Below are 26,274 nucleotides of genomic sequence, written 5' to 3'. Positions count from 1 at the left end.
GAGCTGCATCACAGTGTGACATCGAACTGTATCACAGTGTGACACCGAGCTGTATCACGGTGTGACACCGAGCTGTATCACAGTGTGACATCGAGCTGTATCACATTGTGACATCGAGCTGCATCACAGTGTGACATCGAGCTGCATCACAGTGTGACATCGAGCTGCATCACAGTGTGACATCGAGCTGCATCACATTGTGACATCGAGCTGCATCACGGTGTGACATCGAGCTGCATCACAGTGTGACATCGAACTGTATCACACTGTGACATCGAGCTGCATCACAGTGTGACATCGAGCTGCATCACAGTGTGACATCGAGCTGCATCACACTGTGACATCGAGCTGCATCACACTGTGACATCGAGCTGCATCACACTGTGACATCGAGCTGCATCACGGTGTGACACCTAGTTGCATCTGACAGAGGGCAACATCGAGTTGTATCAGACACAATTTGACATCAAGCTGTATCAGAGTGAAAGCGAGCTGTCTCAGACAGTGTAACACCAAGCTGTATCAGACAGAATGTGAAATCAAGCTGCATCAGACACAGTTTGATATCGAGCTGTATTACAGAGTGACATCGAGCTGTATCACAATGTGACACTGAGCTGTATCAGACACTGTGACACCGAGCTGTGTCAGACACAGTTTGACACCAAGCTGTATTAGACACAGTTTGACACCGAGCTGTGGCAGACACAGTTTGACACCGAGCTGTGTCAGACACAGTTTGACACCGAGCTGTATCAGACACAGTTTGACACCGAGCTGTATCAGACACAGTTTGACATCGAGCTGTATCACAGTGTGACATCAAGCTGCATCACAGTGTGACCCTGAGCTGTATCAGACACAGTTTGACACCGAGCTGTACTGTATCAGACACAGTCTGACACGGAGCTGCATTGGACACGGTCTGACACTGAGCTGTATCAGACAGTTTGACACCGAGCTGTGTCAGACACAGTTTGACACTGAGCTGCATTGGACACAGTGTGACATCGAGATGTATCAGGTACATTGAGATGTATCAGGTACATTGTGACAACAAGCTGTATCAGTCACAGTTTGACATCGAGCTGTACCACAGTGTGACACCGAGTTGTACCAGACCTAGTGTGATGCTGAGCTGTATCAGATATTGTGTGACACCGAGCTGCATCAGATGCAGTGTGACACTGAGCTGTATCAGACAGCATGACACCGAGCTGTATCAGACACAGTGGGACACTGAGCTCTGAGCTGCATGTGACGCGTTGTGACAATGAGCTATATCAGTCACAGCCTGACACCGAGCTATATCAGACACAGTTTGACATCAAGGTGCATCACAGTGTGACACCGAGCTGTATTAGACACAGTGTGACACTGAGCTGTGTCAGACACAGTGTGACGCTGAGCTGTATTGGATACAGTGTGACACCAAGCTGTATCACGGTGTGACACCGAGCTGTATCACAGTGTGACACCGAGCTGTATCACAGTGTGACACTGAGCTGCATCACAGTGAGACACCGAGCTGTATCAGACACAGTTTGACATCAAGCTGTATCACAGAGTGACATTGAGCTGTATCACAGTGCGATACTGAGCTGTATCATACAGAGTGCGACAGCAAGTTGTATCAGACACAATGTGACACAGCTGTATCACAAACAATTTGACACTGAGTGACATAGATCCTGTGGCCAGAGATCAACAGCTTTCTCAAGGAGGTTTAGGAAATGTATTAAAGGAGGGGAGAGACTTGGAGAGTCTTAGGGAGGTGATCACAGAGCTTGGACCCAGGCAGCTGAAGGCACGGCCACCAATAGTGGTGCCATTAAAATCAGTGGATGCTGAAGAGGACGGTATTGGAGGGGTGCAGAGATCTCGCAGGGATGTGGAGTTAGGGACCGTACTGAGATAAGGTGGTGTGAAGAGACCTTGCAGGAAATTTAAAACAAGGTTGAGAATTTTAAAGTCAAGATATTTCTGGACATGGAGCCAGTGTAGGTCAGGGAGCAACAGGAGGGGTGATTGATAAGTGGGGTTGTATCCCTACAGGTATTTTGCACATTCTCAGTAAAATGGTTTTGGAAATTTATTCCTTCAGATTACCAACAGATATTGCTGCTATTTAAGGTGACAAGGCTGCAGCCTTGTTAGATACAGAGACCGGAATCTACTTGGATTTGTTAAGCCCCTGGTCATGTGTTCATCAACCTTAATGATGTCATCAGTAAGGGACACCCACCTGAATGACGCCAAGGTTTTCGCGGAGTTGTTCTGCATCTGACACTCCCAGCAGGACGGAGCTAATTGTATCGTTCATTAGACACCAAGCTGGGGGCGAAAACACAAGGAAAGAAAATCTCAAGGGTCAATAAATGAAGGGATGCTCTATCTCGGAGATACACACAGACAAAATATCTCAAACCCACAAGCATTCTGTTCAGAGCTTTCGGCTGGTCAGTGCATCCAATCAGGACTGACCAAAATATACAATCCCAAACCCTTTCCCATTCATTCCCATTGTACACAATCCCAATGGACCCAAACCCCTTCCCATTCACTCCCACTGTACACAATCCCAATGGACCCAAACCCCTTTCCACTCACTCCCACTGTACACAATCCCAATGGACCCAAACCCCTTCCCATTCACTCCCATTGTACACAATCCCAATGGACCCAAACCCCTTCCCATTCACTCCCATTGTACACAATCCCAATGGACCCAAACCCCTTCCCATTCTCTCCCATTGTACACAATCCCAATGGACCCAAACCGCTTCCGATTCGTTCCCACTGTACACAGTCCCAATGGACCCAAACCCCTTCCCAATCACTCAAATTGTACACAATCCCAATGGATCAAAATTGCAGAATATATAGATGGATATGATTCTCGAACTGGTTGTATATATGCTGTCAGTGACAAGGATATTTAAATGGTGTCTGAATATACACTTGTAACCCGGTAACCCCCAGGGCTACAGACCAAGTGCTGGAAAATGGGATTAAGCTGGAGGGCTCATTTTTCAGCTGGCCCAGGCACAATGGGCAGAGTGGCCTCATTCTGTGCTGTAGATCTTTCCTGAATTTTCTAAATATCTGGGAGGGAGGAATGTGCAGGGGTGTGGGGAGAGGGCGGTGGGAGTGGCAGTTGGAGAAGTTCTCCCTAGGAGAGACGGCATGAACATGATGGGCTGAATGGCCTTCTTCTGTGTAGTAATGATTCTGTGATTCTATACTTAGGGGTAAAGTGAGAAAGATGTTGAGGCGATAGTGTAGGTGGTTGGACACTGGTTTGGAGAAGGTGCTTATTTCTTGAGCTAGGAATGTCTTCCTGAGGGAATTAGCCAGGATGTCTCTCTTGGTGTTGGCAGCGAGGGCTGGGTATGGTGGTGCCTATGGAGGACCCAAGAAAACCCTTGGGAAACAAGTGAGGAGACAACAGATAGGCTGGAGCAGCAGCAGCTCCACCTGATTGGCATTCAACTGGGCATCAACTCAAACCAAAGCTCTGCCCAGCCAATGAAATACTTTTGTGAAGTGCAGTCACTGTTGTAACACAGGAAATGCAACCGCCAGTTTATGCACAGCAAGACCCCAGAAACAAAGATGTGATGATTACCAGATAATCTGTTTTAGTGATGTTGGTTGAGGGATAAATATTGGCCTCAGGACACCGAGGACAAATCTCCTCTTCTGTCCCCAATAGTGGGCGTGGAGTCTTTTACACCCACCTGAGAGGGCGGACGGGAGTCTCGGTAACAACTCAGCTGACTGACTGTGCCTCTGACAGTGCAGCACTGAGTGCCAGCGCTGTGGTGCTAAAGACTGTACACATGTGGCCATCAAGGCTCCAGCAGGTGAGCGCGGTGCCTTCACCAACAGGAAGGGCTTCCACTCCATGAACGTGCAGATAGTGTGTGATCACAGGATGCAGGTTCTGCGAGTCTGTGCAAGGTATCCAGGCAGCTCCCACGATGCCTACATCCTGAGACACTCCCAGGTGCCGGGGCTCTTCAGTGCTTCAGCCCGGCTGGATGGATGGCTGCTGGGTTACAAGGACTATCTGTTGAAGAGGTGGCTCATGATGCCTCTCCGCCATCCAAGAACAGAAGCTGAGGAGCGTTACAATAGGAGCCATGGTTCCATAGGGCGGAGGTAAAGAGAACAATAGGTCTTCTGAAGATGTGTTTCCAATGCCTGGACCATTCAGGGGGAGCACTACAATACCCCCCAGAGCGGGTGTCACTGGTAGTGGTTGGATGCTGCACTCTCCACAATCTGGCACTGGCAAGGGGGGTCCCACTGGAGGAAGAGGATCTTGGTGCAGCTCCACAGGCCACAGAGGATGAGTCCAGTAGTGAGTAGAAGAGGAGACAGTGAGGAGAATGCTGAGGGTGTGGAGGCAGACCTCGGTAACCTCCAGGGAGGCAGGGATACCAGGGACGCCTTGATCCAATGCTCCTTCAGCTAGGCTGCCAAAGATCAGCTTCACACTAGGGCTGCCTCCTCCATCCTCGAAGTCTGAAATGACCCTTTCATTTGAACCAAAGTCCACTCAGTGCCTGTGCAATAAAGTTCAGAGCCACCTACATCCAGCATTACATACTGGCGTACCCCGCACCAATAAAACAAAAAGGTGAAGCATACTCAGGCCATGACGACAAAAGAAAATTTATTTCATGTTGACATTCATAACAAATTATCAGAAACTTCTCTGATCTTCAACCCCAGACCAGTTAAAATAACTGCCCTGGAGCTGCCTCTCCATGAGTCACCATTCTCTCCATGGAGGAGGAAGTGCACTCGGCCATGAGGGTCAACGCAGTGCTCACGCTCCGCATGGACTCCTCCACAATGGAGACCGTGGCATGCAGACCCTCATGGATCTCCACCAGATCCTCCCGCACATCTCGCTGGACATCCAGCATCTGCTGCTTAATGGATGATTCCAGAGGCTCAGCATCAGCCTTCAACTGAGCATCGTCCTGGTCTCCAGCAGTCCTCCGACTCCCGGCGCCCTGGGCACTCTCTGCCTCTGCCTGCACCTCAAGCGAGTGTGGAGTGCCCTCACCGCTGTGCACTGACTTTCTGGCCAAAGATCTAATACCCACCGAGGTGCTGGTATCTGCGCTGGTGCCTGGTTCAGAGAGCGGGTATGACACAGGTGCAGCTGAAGCCCGTGGTGCTCTGGGGTCAGGGGTGGGTCTTCGGGGTCCTGTGATTGTGTGTGTGGTGGCAAATCTGAAAGGGAGAAGAAGGGCATGTCATAAGTGTTCACACAGTCACTGTGCATGTCAGGCACCCTGCTGAGACAATGGCGATCTGCATCATGGTGCCCTCGTCTTCCAATGATCAATGGGCACTCCAGGTTCGAGGCTCCCATCAATGAAGAGACTACGCTAGAATGCACAATCCGAAAGTCTCACCTCTGAGCACTGCGGCCTTATCTTCGTCTGGCATCCCAACATCTCCACGCCTGGTTACACAGGGAGTGTGCCAGCTCTCGAGCTCAAGGGTGTCCTGCTCGAGCCTGCTGAACAGCAGGAGGTTGGGCGGGCCTCTGCCTGTACGTGACCTCTTGGCTTGGTTATGGCTCATCTTCTCCTGAAAGGACAGAGGAACATTGATGAGTCCACTCTCTACCTGCAGCGCCATTGCAGCCTGGCCAACCCCAGCTGAGGAGCAGCCTGCAGGGCACATCCGAGTCGTGGCCCTCAAGCCGCAAGGGACTCAGCCCAAGCAGCCAGGGATCACCCCCTTGGCCAGCTCCGGTGTCAGTGACGGTTGGCACTCAGACTCTAGCACCCCTGAGGTCCACGGGGGGTGGGGAGGGGGCAGCCCTTAACACTTCACCAAACTGACCCATGCCAACATGGTTCTCACCCTTACTGTGGGCAGCAGGTCATTGAACCTCTTCCAGCCTGCACCACGTCATGGCTGCTCACCTGGGCTGCTACCTCCTCCCATGCCCTCTTGGTGAGGTGCGGTGGCCTCATCCTCCCATCCCTGGGGACAAGGGTATACCTCCTGGCAGCCACCTCCTCCAGATGGACCATAAGGCACTCATCCTAAAAGCGGGGGGCCGAGTGCCCACCCGACCTGCCCTCCACCCTGGCGTTTGCAGCTGCTTTACTCTCCGTAATTTATACTCACCTGCGGGACAACACTGGCATTCTCCTCGTTGCCGGCAGCCTTCCAGGGCCTGGCTGTGCCGGATTTAAACACCCGGTGGTCCGACAGGCTAACCGCCCGCTGCTTGCCACTCGCCGGCCATTGGAGGCCGCCGTTCACGGTCGATGGGCCTAAATTGGTCCGGCAGCAGGAAATCGCAGCTGGGTTTCCTGCTGACCTCAAAATCCTGCCCCTGGGGAAGACAGGATAACCGGCGTATTCCCAGGTTCACAGGCTGGGGAGGAACCGATTCGGTAATTCACTCTGGTGATGTTGGCGAGGCCGGGATCAGGAAGGTCGTTGGGGTCGGGGCTAATTCTTGAGCAGCTGCAGGGCCGTACGGTGAAGGTGCTCTCCGAGTTCTGCCCCTCGCTGACAATTACAGCCCCCAATGCGTTCGCAGCCAGAGCGTTTAGGCTCGAGGCCTTCATGTTGCCAAGTGCACTGGCACAGGCTTCATCGACGTCCATGGTAACAAGAGGCCGTACGTGGCCTACTGATCGAGGCTGTTGGTTTGTTAAGGCACCACAAGATGAAAATGTTAACCCCTGACCTCAGGCCCCACTGTCAGTACGCCGTGTTTATTAACCCCCGCGAGAAAGTGCGCAGGCTCACCAATCGCCAGCTGAGCAAGGGTGCAGGACATCTTGTCGGCGATCGGCTGTAGTGCCTTGATCTTGGCTTGCTGCAGCTGGCCTTCCTCACTGGTTATCTTTGTCTTCAGCCACTCGTAGCCCTGCGGACCAAGACAGGATTGGTCAGACCCTGAAATGGGGCAGGAAGAACAGGTGAACAGGAGGAGGTGAAAGGCCAACAAGGGGACTGGATTCCACCCTGAACTCTGACCTCCCAGCCTTGGGTTTAGTCCAGTCCAGATGGGTGGGGTCAAAGTGGCAAGCAGGAGGGGGGTGAAATTCTGAGCTGCTTTCACCCTCGTTCAGCAGGCCCCAGTGTGAAAGTTCAGAAAGGTCACACTGTCTTCATTTAGAAATAAACAAATGGACTTGTCCAGGTTACTGGACACCAGTGGACACGAGAGTTGCAAAACACATTGTACAGATAGAGACCTTCACTCTATTCTTAACCCCGTGCTGTACCTGTCCTGGGAGTGTTTGATGGGGACAGTGTAGAGGGAGCTTTACTCTGTATCTAACCCCGTGCTGTCCCTGTCCTGGGAGTGTTTGATGGGGACAGTGTAGAGGGAGCTTTACTCTGTATCTAACCCTGTGCTGTCCCTGTCCTGGGAGTGTTTGATGGGGACAGTGTAGAGGGAGCTTTACTCTGTATCTAACCCCGTGCTGTCCCTGTCCTGGGAGTGTTTGATGGGGACAGTGTAGAGGGAGCTTTACTCTGTATCTAACCCTGTGCTGTCCCTGTCCTGGGAGTGTTTGATGGGGACAGTGTAGAGGGAGCTTTACTCTGTATCTAACCCCGTGCTGTACCTGTCCTGAGAGTGTTTGACGGGGACAGTGTAGGTAGAGATTTACTCTGTATCTAACCCTGTGCTGTCCCTGTCCTGGGAGTGTTTGATGGGGACAGTGTAGAGGGAGCTTTACTCTGTATCTAACCCCGTGCTGTACCTGTCCTGAGAGTGTTTGATGGGGACAGTGTAGGTAGAGATTTACTCTGTATCTAACCCCATGCTGTACCTGTCCTGAGAGTGTTTGATGGGGACAGTGTAGGTAGAGATTTACTCTGTATCTAACCCCGTGCTGTACCTGTCCTGGCAGTGTTTGATGGGGACAGTGTAGAGGGAGCTTTACTCTGTATCTAACCCGTGCTGTACCTGTCCTGGGAGTGTTTGATGGGGACAGTGTAGAGGGAGCTTTACTCTGTATCTAACCCCGTGCTGTACCTGTCCTGGGAGTGTTTGATGGGGACAGTGTAGAGGGAGCTTTACCCTGTATCTAACCCCGTGCTGTACCTGTCCTGGGAGTGTTTGATGGGGACAGTGTAGAGGGAGCTTTACTCTGTATCTAACCCCGTGCTGTACCTGTCCTGGGAGTGTTTGATGGGGACGGTGTCGAGGGAGCTTTACTCTTTATCTAACCCTTTTTGGTTCTGATACTGATGCTGAACATGAGCCTGAATTTTCCATCTAAGTTTCAAGACCTAAGTGGTTTTGTGGTAAATTTCCCTATGGCTGCACCTTACCGGTAAGGAAGCCCTGGAATGTTCCGGAATGCAGTCTTCATACTTTCCAGTGATTAAGCCACACGCCAGTGGAGACCAGGTCATAACTCCTAGACCTGGAGAGACACAGAATTCTATGTTAAGAATGTGAGACAGAGAGAGTGATAGAGAGTGATGGAGAGATGTGAGGGGCAGGGAGAGAGACAGAGACAGAGTGAAGTCCAGAAATGATGAAATAGTGAATGAGAGAGAGAGAGAGTGAAAGGCAGGGAGAGACTGAGAGATACAAAGATTTGGGTTGATAGTGAATGAGAGAGAGAGAGAGTTAAAGGCAGGGAGAGACAGAGAGAGGGGGAATGAGGAAATGGTACACATGGAGAAATGGATGGGGGGTGGCGGTGACGCAGGGATGACAGATTGATAAAGAAATATACGGGCAGGCAGACACACACAGATATAGAGAGGAGAGTGGGAGGGGGAGAGATGGACAGGGAGGCAGACACACAGATAGAGACAGAGTGAAAGCTTGAGCGCTTAAATCTCACATATGAGGCGGCTACCAACTGATGCATGGTTGAGCAGTTGCAGTATGTTTACAGTGTGTTTGCAGTGTGTTTACAGTGTGTTTGCATTTTGTTTACAGTGTGTTTGCAGTATGTTTACAGTGTGTTTATAGCATGTTTGCAGTGTGTTTAGTGTGTTTACAGTGTGTTTGCAGTATGTTTATAGTATGTTTGCAGTGTGTTTAGTGTGTTTACAGTATGTTTACAGTGTATTTACAGTATGTTTACAGTATGTTTAGTGTATTTACAGTATGTTTAGTGTATTTACAGTATGTTTACAGTGTTTTTGCAGTGTGTTTGCAGTGTGTTTACAGTGTGTTTGTAGTATGTTTACAGTGTTTTTGCAGTGTTTGCAGTATGTTTACAGTGTGTTTTACAGTGTTTTTGCAGTGTGTTTGCAGTATGTTTACAGTGTGTTTAGTGTTTACAGTGTGTTTGCAGTATATTTACAGTGTGTTTAGTGTTTACAGTGTGTTTGCAGTATGTTTGCAGTGTGTTTGCAGTATGTTTACAGTGTGTTTACAGTATGTTTGCAGTGTGTTTGCAATATGTTTACAGTGTGTTTACAGTATGTTTACAGTGTTTACAGTATGTTTACAGTGTATTTACAGTATGTTTACAGTGTATTTACAGTGTTTTTGCAGTGTGTTTACAGTGTTTTTGCAGTGTGTTTGCAGTATGTTTAGTGTGTTTGCAGTATATTTACAGTGTGTTTAGTGTTTACAGTATGTTTACAGTGTTTTTGCAGTATGTTTACAGTGTGTTTGCAGTATATTTACAGTGTGTTTAGTGTTTACAGTGTGTTTACAGTATGTTTGCAGTATGTTTGCAGTATGTTTACAGTGTGTTTACAGTGTGTTTGCAGTGTGTTTACAGTGTGTTTGCAGTATGTTTGCAGTGTGTTTGCAGTATGTTTACAGTGTGTTTGCAGTATGTTTACGGTATGTTTGCAGTGTGTTTGCAGTATATTTACAGTGTGTTTAGTGTTTACAGTGTGTTTAGTGTTTACAGTGTGTTTGCAGTATGTTTACAGTGTGTTTGCAGTATGTTTGCAGTGTGTTTGCAGTATGTTTACAGTGTGTTTACAGTGTGATTGCAGTATGTTTACAGTGTGTTTGCAGTATGTTTACAGGGTGTTTACAGTATGTTTGCAGTGTGTTTGCAGTATGTTTACAGTGTGTTTACAGGGTGTTTACAGTGTGATTGCAGTATGTTTACAGTGTGTTTGCAGTATGTTTACATTGTGTTTACAGTATGTTTACAGTGTGTTTACAGTGTGTTTGCAATGTGTTTGCAGTGTGTTTACAGTGTGTTTGCAGTATGTTTACAGTGTGTTTACAGTGCTTTTGCAGTGTGTTTGCAGTACGTTTAGTGTGTTTACAGTATGTTTACTGTGTTTGCAGTGTTTACAGTACGTTTACAGTGTGTTTGCAGTATGTTTACAGTGTGTTTGCAGTATATTTACAGTGTGTTTAGTGTTTACGGTGTTTGCAGTGTGTTTGCAGTATGTTTACAGTGTGTTTACAGGGTGTTTACAGTGTGATTGCAGTATGTTTGCAATGTGTTTGCAGTATGTTTGCAGAGTGTTTGCAGTATGTTTACAGTGTGTTTACAGTATGTTTAGTGTGTTTACAGTGTGTTTGCAGTATGGTTACAGTGTGTTTACTGTGTTTTTGCAGTGTGTTTGCAGTATGTTTACAGTGTTTTTGCAGTATGTTTACAGTGTGTTTACAGTATGTTTAGTGTGTTTGCAGTGTGTTTACAGTATGTTTACAGTGTTTGCAGTACGTTTAGTGTTTGCAGTGTGTTTACAGTATGTTTACAATGTGTTTACAGTATGTTTACAGTGTTTGCAGTATGTTTGTAATATGTTTAGTGTTTACAGTATGTTTACAGTGTTTGCAGTATGTTTACAGTGTTTACAGTATGTTTAGTGTGTTTACAGTATGTTTAGTGTTTACAGTATGTTTAGTGTGTTTACAGTGTGTTTACAGTATGTTTACAGTGTGTTTACAGTGTGTTTACAGTATGTTTACAGTATGTTTACAGTGTGTTTGCAGTGTGTTTGCAGTGTGGTTGCAGTGTGTTTAGTGTGTTTACAGGCATCTGTGGGGAACACTGACCAATCTTGTGGTAGAGTTCAGGAAGCTGAGTCTCGACCTTGTCGCGCTGGAAGAGGTGGTACTCTGCCTGCTCACACGATGGAGGAATCAGGTTAAACTGTCGGGCCACGGAATAAGCCTCCTGAAAACAGAGGGAGATGGGATGGCACTCACCGACAAATAGGCATGAATCCTAACTGTCACAATACAGCATCAACAGAATTATTTCTGAAACTCCCTCTACAATCCCATTCTCCACTGTCTCAAATGTCCCACCTTCATCTCACAGGAGTCTATATGGTTTACATTGGAGATACGGAACTAAGGTTGATGCTTTCCCTCATAGGCCTCCACCTTCTGGTAATCAACAGAGGGCAGCCAAGAGGGAGCCAGAGATTCACAGTTTGAGGCAAGGACAGACTGACTGAGGGAGGGAGGGACAGAAACAGAGGGAAGGAGTCTTGAGGCCAATCGTAGACTCTCAGCTGCTGCCGGTGACGTTATCCATCTCACCAGAGATGGGAGTGGGAGGAAGGTCCATCCTGGGGCCTGTAGCGCTTCATGCCATCTTCTTTGAGGAAGGTCCAGTCTTTCCGGCCCTGTACACCCCTAACTAACTACAATGATGTGAGGGGTCTAGTGGTATTGTCACTGGACTAGTAATTCAGAGGCCCAGACTAGTGCTCTGGGGACATGGGTTCAAATCCCACTAGGGCAACTGGTGGAATTTGAATTCAGTTAATAAATCTGGAATATAAATCTAGTCTCAGTAATGGTGACCATGAAATTATTATCAGTTGTCGTAGAAACCCATCTGGTTCACTAAAGTCCATTAGGGAAGGAAATCTGCTGTCCTTACCTGGCCTGGCCTACATATAACTCCAGACCACAGCCATGTGGATGATTCTGAAATGGCTTAGCAAGCCACTCAACTCAAAGGTAATTAGGGATGGGCAACAAATGCCCACATCCCATGAAAGAATAAACAAATAATTATACAGTCCTAGTGTGTGATGCTTGGCTTTATAAGATAGCTTTGTTTTAAACTATCTCCTTTAAATCAAGATAGTTTGGAGCTGTAGGGGCAAGGTGTGACCTCCTACTAAATCTTCCCAGAGACAAGCCCATGTGATCTGTCTGCTATGGAGGTAGGAACTTAAACCAAAATGTATTGAAAGTTAGGTGCAAGTTTTAACACCTGGACAGAAAGGAGGAGGCAGCTGGCCTTGCTTTGTACAGGCTTACGGGCTTTCAGAGTGAGGAAGACCAAGAGACTTGGGGGAAGATGGCCCACAACAGGTACTGTTATGCCAAGCAGTCTTGGGGGTTGACTACTGTTGTGATATCTCTTTAAGAGAAACATGCTAATGAGTAAGTAGTCAGGATGTAAACCATGTGACCAGCAGATATTGTTCAGAGGAGCTTTCTGTTTAGCTAGCAGCATGTGGTGTGAAGGAAATGCAGCTGTATTTTCCAGCTGACAATAGCTGTTGAATCTTTATAGTGAATCTGTCTGTTGCGCCATCCTGTACTAATCTTCAAGTAAACCGAACCTACCTTTAGTTTACCAGTCCTGTGTGAGATTAGTAAGTTTGTACTACACAAACATAGAAATACAACGTCCACCAAGCAGTGGGCTGGTGGGGGTGGACAGCTGGTTCAAAGGAACGAGGCTTGTGAAGAGTTAGAGAACACAGAATCACCAGAGGATGCCTTACAATGAGAAGTCCATTCAATTGTGTTGAAAGGGTTGAGTGAAGGGGGCTTTGTTTACAGGGACATTGCAAGATTCACCTTGGTGGGACAGGGAGGATCCTGGAACATTAAAAACAAGACTATGGGCGGAATCTTCAGTTCTGGAGTCTAAGTTTGGCAGCGGGTATGGAAGTGAGAGTTATTTCTACCTTGGGGCGGGATGGATGACCTGGCACAGTCTCGCACTGTTCAGCTCATTACCCACGCGTCCAGGCAGGGCAAAGTGAACCCCATGGTGGGGCGGACTGGAAGTCACCGGCCCTGCAATTACCTCATGGAGTCGGAGGCCCAGGTGCCATATTTAAAGGGTCCCTGGACACCCATTCACTCGCTGCAGGGCGGGAGCTCCAGATTCTGTCGAGACCCAGGGTGCCCCAGGAGAGAAAGCGACACGTGGCCCCAGCCTGAGCCGCTTCTCCAGGAGTCCAGGAGTGGTGGCAAGTGCTTTTTCCACTAAATCTATCTTTCTTCTATTCCAGGTACACGCAAGAAAAGGGTTGGTGGGGGTTTGGGTACAACAAGGGAGACCAGCCACAGCTCCATGTCCAACCCCCACTCTGAGTAGGAAGTCACAGTGTCAACTGCACCCTCCACCAACACGGATACAGTCACCGCGAATGGTGCACTGTCCCAAACAGAGTGTCTGTCACCTCCCAGGGTGGGGGGGGCTTGTGTGGTGCTGACTGGGAGATGCCACACTGGACCCCAGTGGACGCCCCGAGAGAGCCACTGGGGCAAAGGGGACGGCGGTGACCCTCAGTGCCTCTGGCATGGGATCGCCTCCAAGCCCTTTTGGCTGCACATCACCATGGAGAAGCTGGCAGGTGTGAGCAGCCACATTCTGGGACATCGGAAGGAGCCTCCGGCATTGCCTTTCGTTCATCTGGAGATCGGTGCCCCGCCTGCGATATAACCGTGGCTGGACCGTTGCTCACTGTTGCAGTTAGACCCTGTTCGCCAGCATCCTGACCTTCCAGATGCCCCACTGCCTCTAGCTGCTGAGGCCCTTGCTCCTCCTGGCCCTGTGCCAACCGACAGTGGGCCCTCCTTCTCCTCATCTGGGTGAGAGTGAGCAGGAAGGCCTCAGCCTGCACTGTCTGGGCTTCAGCCTGCATCGTCTGGACCTCAGCCTGCACCGTCTGGGCCTCAGCCTGCACCGTCTGGGTCTCAGCCTGCATCGTCTGGGCCTCAGCCCGCACCGTCTGGGCCTCAGCCTGCATCGTCTGGGCCTCAGCCCGCACCGTCTGGGCCTCAGCCTGCATCGTCTGGGCCTCAGCCTGCATCTTCTGGGCCTCAGTGGGTCTGTGAACAAATTGAAGGGATAAATCTAGTCAGCATATTCTTTACAGGGTTCCCTCCCGTTCATACGTGACTGCGCATGGAGACATTGCTCTGTGATCAGGGTGGTGAGAGCCATGTGCGAGAAGCCTCTCTCTCTCTCACACGACTCCACTTGTCCCCATGAGACTCTATAGAGAGACCATTGCCATGGCAGCATAAAGAGACTAACCACATGATCCCTTGTCAGGCATGTCCACACTCACCCGGGAGGATGGAGGTTTGGAGTCGCAGGTTAGCTGCCCTGAACCAGCCGTGCCCCTTAGAGACACCTCCCTCCTTCCCTTCATCTGTCTGCAGCCGATGGCAGGTGGTCCCGAATGGGCAGCAGCTCCAGACCGTGCTGGGGTCTCGATGTTGTGAGACCCACGGGGCCGGAGCAAAGCTGCTGACGTATGGGCTTCACCAGAAAGAGGAGGACACGGCTGGGTGTGGCTGACAACCAGTTGCCTCGTGGTTATGAGGGTGTCCCTTTCTTCAGCCGCTTGTGCTGAGCTTGAGCTGCCCCCACCCGAAAGGACCCTCCCCCACTCTGAGGGGGTCGCACTTTCACATCCATACACTTCATCGTTGTTACTGGAAAACGTGGTGCCTCTTAGTGTCCGGACTCACTCCACAACCAAACTGTCACCCTGGACCTGCCCCCTACCCTATCCCCCTCCCCACTCTGACTGCCCCCTACCCTATCCCCCTCCCCACTCTGACTGCCCCCTACCCTATCCCCCTCCCCACTCTGACTGCCCCCTACCCTATCCCCCTCCCCACTCTGACTGCCCCCTATCCCATCCCCCTCCCCACTCTGACTGCCCCCTACCCTATCCCCCTCCCCACTCTGACTGCCCCCTATCCCATCCCCCTCCCCACTCTGACTGCCCCCCTCCCCTATCCCCCTCCCCACTCTGACTGCCCCCTATCCCCCTCCGACTGCCCCCTACCCTACCCCCCTCCCCACTCTGCTCCCATTGCTGCCCCCGTACCCTCAGTCCAATCCCCTGGGACCCACCATCAACAGCACCAACCCCACCCTCCGTAAACCCCATTCCCCCACCGACACCCAGCCACAGGGTCCCCCACCGACACCCAGCCACAGGGTCCCCCACCGACACCCAGCCACAGGGCCCCCCAGACCCCACACAAAAGACCCCCCCCCTCCCCCTCCCCCTCCCCCCCCCTTCCCCCTCCCCCCCCCTTCCCCCTCCCCCCCTTCCCCCTCCCCCCTCCCCCCTCCCCCCTCCCCTCCCCTCCCCCCTCCCCCTCCCCCCCCCTCCCCTCCCCTCCCCCCTCCCCCTCCCCTCCCCCCCTTCCCCCTCCCCCCCCTCCCCCCCCTTCCCCCTCCCCTCCCCCCTCCCCCCTTCCCCCTCCCCCCTCCCCTCCCCCCCCCCTTCCCCCTCCCCTCCCCCCCCCCTTCCCCCTCCCCTCCCCCCCCTTCCCCCTCCCCTCCCCTCCCCTTCCCCCTCCCTCCCCCTCCCTCCCCTCCCCTCCCCCTCCCCCTCCCCCTCCCCCTCCCCTCCCCCTCCCCCCTCCCCTCTCCCCTCCCCTCCCCCCCCCTCCCCTCCCCCCCCCCCTCCCCCTCCCCCCTCCCCCCCCATTCAGGCACCCTGGTATTCCCTCATCACACAGACCCCTCCCCCCCGCCCCCAGCCCCGGAGCAGGTATTGCCCCGACACCCGATACGAGTGAGGTTCTGAGTGCCCCTCAACCGGGTCAGAGTGGGACCTACTCCCCTGGAGGCCCAGTGAAGAGGGAAAGTTCGGCAGGTTCACGCCACAGCCGCAAAACTGAATGTTCGAATTTCTTGCTGGCGGAGAACTGAATTCCAGCAAGGAGGCCTTCTCATAAACCCGAGGGGCCGGTGCGCGAGGGGCTGATGCATGAACGGCTGATGCGCGAGGGGCTGATGCTGGTGCGCGAGGGGCCGGTGCACATGGGGCTGATGTGCGAGGGGCTGGTGCGCGAGGGGCTGATGCTGATGTGCGAGGGGCCGATGCGCGAACGGCTGGTGCGCGAGGGGCCGATGCGCGAACGGCTGGTGCGCGAGGGGCCGATGCGAACGGGCTTCTCATCATTTTTTTGCCATGAAACTCGACGCACATTTGAGGCGCCTTCAATGTCCCGAGAACAGGTTCCCCAAAGTCATCTCCCCGTCAGGAAGCTGATTTTTAACCTCCCGCCAAATGAAGGCGCCGCTTCCCGCCGCCCCCGCTGCTCACCCCGCTTCCCGCCGCCGCTGCTCACCCCGCTTCCCGCCGCCGCTGCTCACCCCGCTTCCCGCTGCCGGCGGGACCGGAATGTTCCGCTCTCCGTTGCCGCTGAGGGTGAGGAGGGAGGTAGAAACGTGGCTGGTTTTTTTTGGGGGTGTCGGGGAAGTTAATGGGGAAATATCTTTCCTGTAGTTTGTGTGTATTAGTTGCCCGCCAAGGAATGTTTAGTGGATATTGGTTTTAGCGGGTCTGTTACAGCAAAAGTCTTAAAACGTGAAATCTGGTTGGGCTGAGTTGGTCTCTGGGGATTTGATGTTACTTATTGAAGTATTTGGTCTCTCTGTGGGGAGGGGGGGGTCTAACAGTGACAATGTTCCTCATGGAACATGGGAAAGGTTCACTGGGCTGATCCCTGGGATGAGTGGGATTCTCCCAGGAAGAGGGATCGGGTGGAAAGGGTCTGAATTCTCTGGAGGTTGGAAGAATGAGAGGGGATCTCACCGAAACATAGAAAACCCTTCGACGGTTTGACAGGGGCGGACGGACGCTGAGAGATTCCCGCTCCGGCTGCTTCACAGCCTCGGGACACCGGGTCAGGCATTCCGGACACCGGGTCAGACGTTCCGGGCGCCGGGTCGGGCGTTCCGGACGCCGGGTCAGGCGTTCCGGACACCGGGTCAGACGTGCCGGACACCGGGTCCGATGTTCCGGACACCGGGTCCGATGTTCCGGACACCGGGTCGGACGTTCCGGACGCCGGGTCGGACGTTCCGGACGCCGGGTCGGACGTTCCGGACGCCGGGTCGGGCGTTCCGGACGCCGGGTCGGGCGTTCCGGGCGCCGGGTCGGGCGTTCCGGGCGCCGGGTCGGGCGTTCCGGACGCCGGGTCGGGCGTTCCGGACGCCGGGTCGGGCGTTCCGGACGCCGGGTCGGGCGTTCCGGACGCCGGGTCGGGCGTTCCGGACACCGGGTCGGGCATTCCGGACACCGGGTCGGGCATTCGGGACACCGGGTCGGACATTCGGGACACCGGGTCGGGCATTCCGGACACCGGGTCAGACATTCCGGACACCGGGTCGGGCATTCCGGACACCGGGTCAGGCATTCCGGACACCGGGTCAGGCATTCCGGACTGAGCCGAGGAGAAATCTCTTCGCTCGGAGGGGGTGGGGGTGGGGGGTTGTGAACCTTTGGAAATCTCTACCCCCCCTCCCCCCCCCAGGGGGCCGTGGATGCTCAGCCACCGAGTACGTTCAATATTGAGATGGGAGAGATTTTCGATCCCAAGGGATCTGGTGACCGGGTGGGAAAGTGGAGTTGAGGCAGAAGATCCGCCGTTGACCGGCGGAACAGTCTCGATGGGCTGAATTGTCTACCCTGTTCTAAAAGTCCATAGAGTGTGTGACTGAGGGGGTAAGGGAAGCTCTGGAGACATCTCACTTAATAGTAACTCCAGTACAGAAGGCCATTTAGCCCATCACGCCAGTACTAGCTCTTGTCCATTATTCCCTCCCTTCACGTTGTCATTGGTAGCTATGCCTTCACCCGTCTAATCCCCTCCCCCCCCTCCTTCTCCCTCTGCAACCTCAAACCCTCTTTAAAGTTAACGTTTTGGGTCACTAACCTCACACACCGAGTCTCGTTCAGCCATTGCTCACTCACCAAATTGCTGCTCACTCACCAAATTGCTGCCCGCTCCGGCAATAACGTCCTTTAAACATTCTCCCCCTTCCTTTCAAATCCCTCCATGGTCTCTCCCACCCCCCCACCTTCTCTCCCATCTCTGTGAGCTCTTCCAGCCCCCACAACCTTCCACCTTCCGAGGTCTCTGCACTCCTCTAATTATGATCCCTCGCCCATCCCCCGATCATAAGACCGTAAGATGTAGGAACGGAAATAGGCCATTTGGCCCATCGGGTCTGCTCCGCCATTCAATGAGATCATGGCTGATCTGATAATCCTCAACTCCACTTTCCTGCCTTTTCCCCATAACCCTCGGTTCCCTTACTGATTAAAAATCTGTCTATCTCAGCCTTGAATATACCTAACAACCCAGCCTCTAGAGCCCTCTGCGGTAAAGAATTCCACAGATTCACTACCCTCTGAGAGAAGAAACTCCTCCTCATCTCTGTTTTAAATTGGCACCCCCTTACTCTGAGATTATGCCCTCTGGTCCTAGACTCTTCCCCACAAGGGGAAACAACCTCTCAGCATCAATCCTGTCAAGCCCCCTAAGAATCTTATATGTTTCAATAAGGTCGCCTCTCATTCTTCTAAACTCCAATGAGTACAAGCCTGACCTACTCAACCTCTCCTCATAAGAAAACCCCTCCATCCCCAGGATCAACCTAGTGAACCTTCTCTGGACTGCATCCAATGCCAGTGTATCTTTCCTTAGATAAGGGGACCAAAATTGTTCACAGTATTCTAGGTGTGGTTTTGTGTAGTTTTAGCAAGGTTTCCTTATTTTTATATTCCATTCCCTTTGAAATAAAGGCCAGTATTCTATTTGCCTCCCCCATTACCCGCTGAACTTGTATGTTAGCTTTTTGTGATTCATCAGTCGTCTTTTCTGTTAAACTCCTTTCCCAGTCTACTCCATCCAACCCTGCCCTCATTCCTTTGTAATTACCCTTATTTAAGTTTAGCACAGTTGTTTCTGACCCAAGTTTCTCACTCTCAAACTGAATACTAAATTCTTCCATGTTATGGTCACTGTTTCCTAGGGGATCTTTCACTCTGAGATCATTTATTAAACCTGCCTCATTACACATTACTAGATCCAAAATAGCCTCATCCCTGGTTGGATCAACAACATATTGTTCTAGAAAACTGTCCCAAATACACTCTATGAATTCTTGCTCGTGGCTCCCTCTGCCAATTTGATTTTCCCAATCTACATGGAGATTAAAGTCACCCATGATTAATGTACTGCCTTTTTTACATGCCCTTACTACTTCCTGATTCATTCTCTGTCCGACAGTATAGCCACTGTTAGGGGGCCTATAGACTACTCCCACCAGTGTCTTCTTCCCCTTGTTATTTCTTACCTCAATCACCTCTGATTCCCATCACTCCACCATTGGCGGCCGTGCCTTCAGATGCCTGGGCCCCAAGTCTCTCTCTCTCTTTCTGGTAATATCTCCTCAAGTGGCTCAGAATGAAATTTTGTCTGAATATCTCCCCCCTGAGAAACCCCTCAGGATGTTTAACCAACATCAAAGGTGCAAAAGTGGCGATAAAAATGCAAGTTGCTGTTGGTGTATCTCATCCAGCAGCCAATAGAAGCCAGCGTCCACTCTATCCCCTTCTCCGACTATTTAAGGATTTGGAAGGAACAGCACTGTGTTCATTTCGAAAGTCACTCACCATGATCTCCACAGTGCTCCATCGTGATGTTCCCCAGTACATTGTTTCACCCTGGTTGATGAGGAATGTCATGGCTCGGACGATCTCTGTAAGAAGGTGGAAGGAATTGCAAAGTGAGCTGGAACCAAGCCTGAAAGCGTCATCGACCTTCCCCGCTGACTGTGGTAGATACGCAGAGAATGTTCCCTTCCCTTGTGGGAGAATCCAAAACCAGGGGCTATAAATGCAAGTTGGCCGGTGAAACAGGGAGGAATTTCTTCCCTCAGAGGCTTTGGAGCTCACTATCAGAGGAAGTGGACGAGGGAAATGGCGGCGATTCTTTCGAAAAGAAACTAGACAAGTGCATGAGACCTAAAGGGATAGAAAGTGATACTGAGAGGAGGCAGGTGGAGTGAGAAGTGTAAGCCCAAGCACAGATTGAGATGGGCTGAATGGCCTGTTTCTGTATATTTTATGTAATTATACGAAACTCCTTTTCTTTTGGGGTTCCCCTTCCAGAAGGTTCTGGTGTATTAATACAGCCGGCCTTCATCAGTTTAACAACTCGCAGTTACTCTGATAGTTTGACAACTAATCTAATCACTTCAGAACAGAGCAGGCTGTGAGGTCACCTGATAGCGACCCACAGAATAATGGGCAATTATCCGGATTAATGGATTCGGGGGAATACGGGGACATGAGGTTAAACTGGAGCGGTATTTTGCAGATTCCTTACACTCCCCAGAGGGGACAAAATGCTGGGTTGTGTTCTCAATGACTGTGCGGGTGCCAACTCTCTGTATTGTCTTCAAGAGGGATTGGGAGTGGGCTGGGCCATGTCTGGGGCAGGGGCCACAGTAAATAGCAAGTAAATGACTTTCTAAAAAAAAACAGTGGGTGCAGTTTTCAGTGTTGTAAGATCATAAGAAATAGGAGCAGGAGGAGGCCATTCGGCCCCTTGAGCCTGTTCTGTCATTCAGTAAGATCACGGCTGATCTGATTGTGGTCTTAACTCCACTTCCCTGCCTGTCCCCCCATTACCTTTGACTCCCTTGTCAATCAAAAATCTGTCTAACTCAGCCTTGAATCTATTCAGTGACCCGGCCTCTACTGCTCTCTGGGGGAGAGAATTCCACAGACTAATGACCGTCTGAGAGAAGAAATTCCTCCTCATCTCCGTCTTAAATGGGAGTCCCCTCATTCTGAAACTGTGCCCCCCCCCAGTTCTAGATTCCCCCACGAGGGGAAACATCCTCTCAGCGTCCACCCTGTCAAGCCCCCCTCAGAATCTGATATAATTCAATAAGACCACCTCTCATTCTTCTAAACTCCAATGAGTAGAGGCCCAACCTGCTCAGCCTCTCCCCATAAGACAAACCCCCTTCATCCCAGGGATCAACCGAGTGAACCTTCTCCGAACTGTTTCCAATGTAGGTATATCCCTCCTTAAGTAAGGTGACCAAACCTGTATACTCTAGGTGTGGTCTCACCAATGCCCGGTATAGTTGTAGCAAGAATTCCCTACTTTTATATTCCATCTCCCTTGTAATAAACACCAACATCCCATGTGCCTTCCTAATCACTTGCTGTACCTGCACGCTGACCTTTCCTGATTCATGTACCAGGACACCCAGATCCCTCTGCAGCAGTTCTGCAATCTCTCTCCATTTAAATAATATTCTGCTTTTCTATCCTTCCTGCCAAAGTGGACAAGTCCACATGTTCCCACATTACACTCCACCTGCCGAATTTTCCCCACCCACCTAACCTGTCTATATCCCTTTGCAGGCTCTTTGGGCAGGATTTTGGCCACCGAGGTAGGTACATTGAGTCAGGAAATTTCCTGACTAGCCAGACCCACCTTGATAAAGAAGTGCCCCAGTACGCACATCTGCACCCACTGGCGGGGGTGGGTGCAGGTGGAGCATTTTTTTATTTGTTCATGGGATGTGGGCGTCGCTGGCTAGGCCAGCATTTATTACCCATCACTAGTTGTCCTTGTTCAGAGGGCATTTAAGAGTCAACCACATTGCTGTGGGTCTGGAGTCACATGTAGGCCAGACTGGGTAAGGACAGCAGATTTCCTTCCCTAAAGGACATTAGTGAACCAGATGGGTGTTTTTTTTTTACAACAATCGATAATGGTTTCATGGTCATCCTGAGACTTTCAATTCTAGATTTTTATTGAATTCAAATTCCACCATCTGCCACAGTGGGATTGGAACCCAGGTCACCAGGGCTTTACCCCTGGGTCCAGTGACAATACCACTACGCCACCACCTACCTAATTGGGCTCGCCAATCCTGGAAGCAGAGTATCAATGGTCAATGAGGGTGGACATTTGCTGAGGTGAGCTGGTTAGACGGCCTGACCTGCTTCTCTGGGACTTTGCCCCAGTTGTGTTAGAAGATCTCAGGCCCTTGAGCCCTCACACCCCTATGCCCCTTTATACCTTCCATGCCAACTCAATGTCATCCCTTCCTTACCCATTCACCCAGTATGCACAATGTATACCTAATAACAATGGCAAGAGATCTTCAAAATCATGAGGGATCTGGACAGAGTAGAGAGGAAGAAACTGTTCCTGCTCCTAAACAGGTCGAGAACAAGAGGGCACAGATTTAAAGTGATTTTCAAAAGAAGCAAATGTGATGTGAGAAAAAACTTTTTCACATAACGAGTGGTTTGGGTCTGGAATGTGCTGCCTGGGAGTGTGGTGGAGGCAGGTTCAATCAAGGCATTCAAGAGGGTATTAGATGATAATTTGAATGGAAACAATGTGCAAGGATACAGGGGAAAAGTTAGGGCAATGGCACTCGGCCATAATGCTCATTTGGAGAGCCGGTGCAGAGATAATGGGCCAAATGGCCTCCTTCTGTGCCATTAAAATTCTGTGATTCTGATTCGATGTGGAACTATTGAGAGTAAACAAATACCTATTCACAAATCCGACTTTGAAAAAATACAGCTGTTCCTACAACCCTATAAAAGTGTTAATCAGAGAGACTATTGAAGTATCAATAACAGAGGCTTCAAACACTTCACATCCCTTAATCTTGTTCGAATAAACATTGAGACATTGACAAAAGAGATCACAGAAATAACAACTTATTCTAACCATTTAAAGATGTCAACCAAGCAAAGTCAACAATTCACTTCCGTTGACAGAACAGGGAGCTAATGCTCATATTGGCCTGGACTCACAGCCAAGCATGCATAATGAGGCCTGTAGCAATAACAGGCCCGGAAAGCCCCATGCCTCAGCAGTAACTGACAATAGGGTTAAATTACAACAGGAGGTCACAGGCCTCAGTGGCGAGAGTGATATTAGGGATGAGGCCCAGTGGAAACAGGCCTCAGAGGCAACAATTGAGGGTAGCAGTGAGGACCAGTAGCAACAGGCCTGGGAGGTATCATCAGCCACAAACAGCCTAGAGGAAGCCTTAGTGGCAACAATAGGGATGAGGCCTAGTGGTAACAGGGCTCAAAGCAACTATTAGTTGAATCATCAATCAATTAAACCTCAGTATTTCCATTTTTCCCCAAGGAAAATCACCACAAAGCACCAGTGACGGGAAAGCAAATGGTTGTTTTTATTAGGAGCCTTGGGTTGGAGGCATTTGCCCATTGGCTCAGGAAGGAGTCTGCAGATTGGATCTGCAGACAGACTGAAAAACCTGATCGCAGGTTAGACTGAGGAGGCACAAGACCCAAGAAAGCACCCAGAGTGAGGGGGCTGGTACCCGTCTGGGGGGAGGGGGTGGTGTGGGGGCTGTCAGAGTGTCTGGGGTGGGGGAGTGGGAGGGGTCGGTGTGGGGGCTGTCACACTGTCTGGGGTGGGGGAGGGGGAGGGAGCCGTGGGTTTTAGGAGATTCTGTTCGGGTTTCATGAGCTTTGACCCCAATAGGGTGCACGTTAAATCCCTGCTCCGGGCGCTGCTCAGACACCACCTGAACTATCTGGGTTCAGTTCTTGGTGTTGCCCCTCAGGGAGGAGACATTGGCCTTGGGTGTTGGGTTAGCGCAGAGACACGCGCTGGGTTAGCGCAGAGACACGCGTCGGGTTAGCTTATAGACACGCGCCGGGTTAGCGCAGAGACATGCGCCGGGTTAGCGTATAGACACGTGCCAGGTTAGCGCAGAGACACGCGCCGGGTTAGCGTATAGGCACGCTCCGGGTTAGCGCAGCGACACGCGTCGGGTTAGCGTAGCGACACGCGTCGGGTTAGCGCAGCGACACGCGCCGGGTTAGCGCAGGGACACGCGTCGGGTTAGCGCAGCGACACGCTCTGGGTTAGCGCAGCGACACGCGCCAAGTTAGCGTAGGGACACGTGCCGGGTTAGCGTATGGACATGCGTCGGGTTAGCGCAGCGACACGCGCCGGATTAGCGTATAGACACGCGCCGGGTTAGCGCAGAGACACGCGTCGGGTTAGCGCAGAGACACGCGTCAGGTTAGCGTATAGACACGCGCCGGGTTAGCGCAGAGACACGCGTCGGGTTAGCGCAGAGACACGCGTCGGGTTAGCGCAGAGACATGCGTCAGGTTAGCGCAGAGACACGCGCCGGGTTAGCTCAGAGACACGCGTCGGGTTAGCGCAGAGACACGCGCCGGGTTAGCTCAGAGACACGCGTCGGGTTAGCGCAGCGACACGCGTCGGGTTAGCGCAGCGACACATGCCGGGTTAGTGTAGATCCACCAGACTGATACCGGGGCTCGGGTTAAATTGCGAGGACAGGTTGCACAGACTGGGCTTGTGTTCCCTCGAGTTTAGAAGATTTAAGAGTGATGTAACCGAGGTGTTGTAGATGATTAAAGGAATCGATCGAGAAAAACTATTTCCTCTGTTTGTCGGGGGTGGGAGACGTGTGGAGGGGGAGTTCCGGAGCATGGAGGGGGAACATTAAAATCCCAGCCCGGCTGTACAGGGGCGATGTCAGGAAGGGGAGGGGAAATCCTGAACTCTCTCCCCCCTCAGAAAGAATGTTGTGTCTGTGGGTCAGTTGAAAATTTCAAAACTGAGATTGTTAAATTTTTGTTGGTTAAGGGGACTTAAAATACCGATCAGCCATGATGGAATGGTAGCCTGCAGGCTTGAGGGGCTGAATGGTCTCCTCCTGTTCCTATAGTTGTCACCATTTCCTCAACCATTCTGTTTGATTATAAAATATCCCAGTTAAAGGAACAAAGCAGCAAACTAAGACAATAATACAGGAAAAATGAGATTGAGTTGTAAGCCTGGAAAGTGATCCCTGTGGGCAGCCATACTGAATGTTTCTGGAATCAGGGACCTGAGGCCTTAGGCCTCATCCTGGTTCCTCAGAAACTTCTTTGGAACTACTTCACTCAGGAAGATCCGTTGCCATGGTGAAGGCCTGAGCAACACCGTTTAAGCCTGATTTCTGGTCCTGTTGGCACCAGGAATTTGTGTCCATCAGGAGAATCGGATTGGAAAACTTGCCTGTCGGGCCCCTCTTGTTCCTCCTCCAGATATTTCTTTATGTGCCTCCCTCCTTCAGGTCTTCTCCTTGCCTGGCGCAACGTTCCCCAGGTAAGAGGCCCTGCTCCCCGGCTCCCCTTCTTTGCCTGCCAATCTTCTGCCCTCCCCTCTCCTGAAGGACATGTGGCCATTCGCCAAGTAAGGGTATTGCGCCTTGGGGTGGGGGTGGGGAGGTACGTCGGGTAGGGAGGGCATCATGGTCAAGTCCCACCTTCTCCTTATCCTTGGGCTCTTTCTAGTCCGGGGGTGGGGTAGGGCAAGGGCTGAGGGGATCAGTGGGTGCATCGACAGTGGGGACCACACGAGACTGACCGCGGTGTGGGAGCTCCGCACCACCTTCTCAAGGGCAGTTAGGGATGGGCAACACATACTGGTCGAGCCAGCGATGCCCGCAACCTGTGAAAAGAATAAATTGAAGAAAACGTGTGGTGGGTGGAGTTTATAGTGGCACAGGAAGACGTCAACTCCGTCCCAGCTGGCTTCGGTTGGCTGAAAAGGAGATCCGATGGCCAACCAACACATAAGGGCTGAACTTCCACCCTCCTCAACCTGTCACGATGACTCCTCTGGGAGCGCCAGTCCAATCGCCCGTGGCCAATATTTGACTGTTTTGCGCCTCATGTGATGATCGGTGGGCAAAAAAAAACGAGCAGCTCAAATTCTCTCCGCCTCCCCCATACCCCCTCATCTGCCCCACCTCCCCCCACCCCCTCCCAATGACCCACGAAGGCTTAGTGGAATAGAATGGCTCACTCATGATGGTCACTCACCTTCCACAAAGAAGATCCTTGATCGGGGGGCGTAGTTACCTACAACACAAAAAAATGTATAAGGCAATTCATCAGCGATGGTTCTGGGATCAGACCGACGCTTACCTTTCATGCGAGGGTCTGCAGTCAATACTGTGGACGACTGTGACAATATATGAGTTGTGGACACGCAATTAATTTGGAAATAGGTAAGTCTGAGGCAGGGTATGGAGGGGGGCAGAAAATCACACAGTCCTAGAGATCTAAGAGTCATGAACATATGGACATATGAATTAGGAACAGGAGTAGGCCACTCGGCCCTTGGAGCCTGCTCCTCCATTTAATACGATCACGGCTGACCTGATTGTAACCTCATTCCCGCTTACCCCCATCACCTTTCACCCC

The 26,274-nt window shown here is 51.3% G+C and overlaps 1 protein-coding gene across 1 annotated transcript in view; it reads right to left on the bottom strand.

The window, feature by feature from the left end:
- Positions 1–1,508: 1,508 nt before the first annotated feature.
- Positions 1,509–26,274, bottom strand: part of LOC144671721 (voltage-gated potassium channel subunit beta-2-like) — a 50,008-nt gene continuing 25,242 nt past the window's right edge. The window contains exons 9-13 of the mRNA XM_078533733.1: positions 19,642–19,727; positions 11,000–11,120; positions 8,335–8,429; positions 6,796–6,916; positions 1,509–2,334 (exon numbers count right to left, since the gene is read on the bottom strand). Coding sequence (XP_078389859.1) covers positions 2,228–2,334; positions 6,796–6,916; positions 8,335–8,429; positions 11,000–11,120; positions 19,642–19,727 — 530 coding nt within the window. The 3' untranslated portion in view covers positions 1,509–2,227. The remainder of the gene's footprint in view (positions 2,335–6,795; positions 6,917–8,334; positions 8,430–10,999; positions 11,121–19,641; positions 19,728–26,274) is intronic.

Source organism: Cetorhinus maximus, chromosome 34 (assembly GCF_964194155.1).
Source record: "Cetorhinus maximus chromosome 34, sCetMax3.hap1.1, whole genome shotgun sequence".
In the NCBI taxonomy this organism is placed as follows: domain Eukaryota; kingdom Metazoa; phylum Chordata; class Chondrichthyes; order Lamniformes; family Cetorhinidae; genus Cetorhinus; species Cetorhinus maximus.
This window is presented reverse-complemented; position numbering and strand designations above follow the sequence as displayed.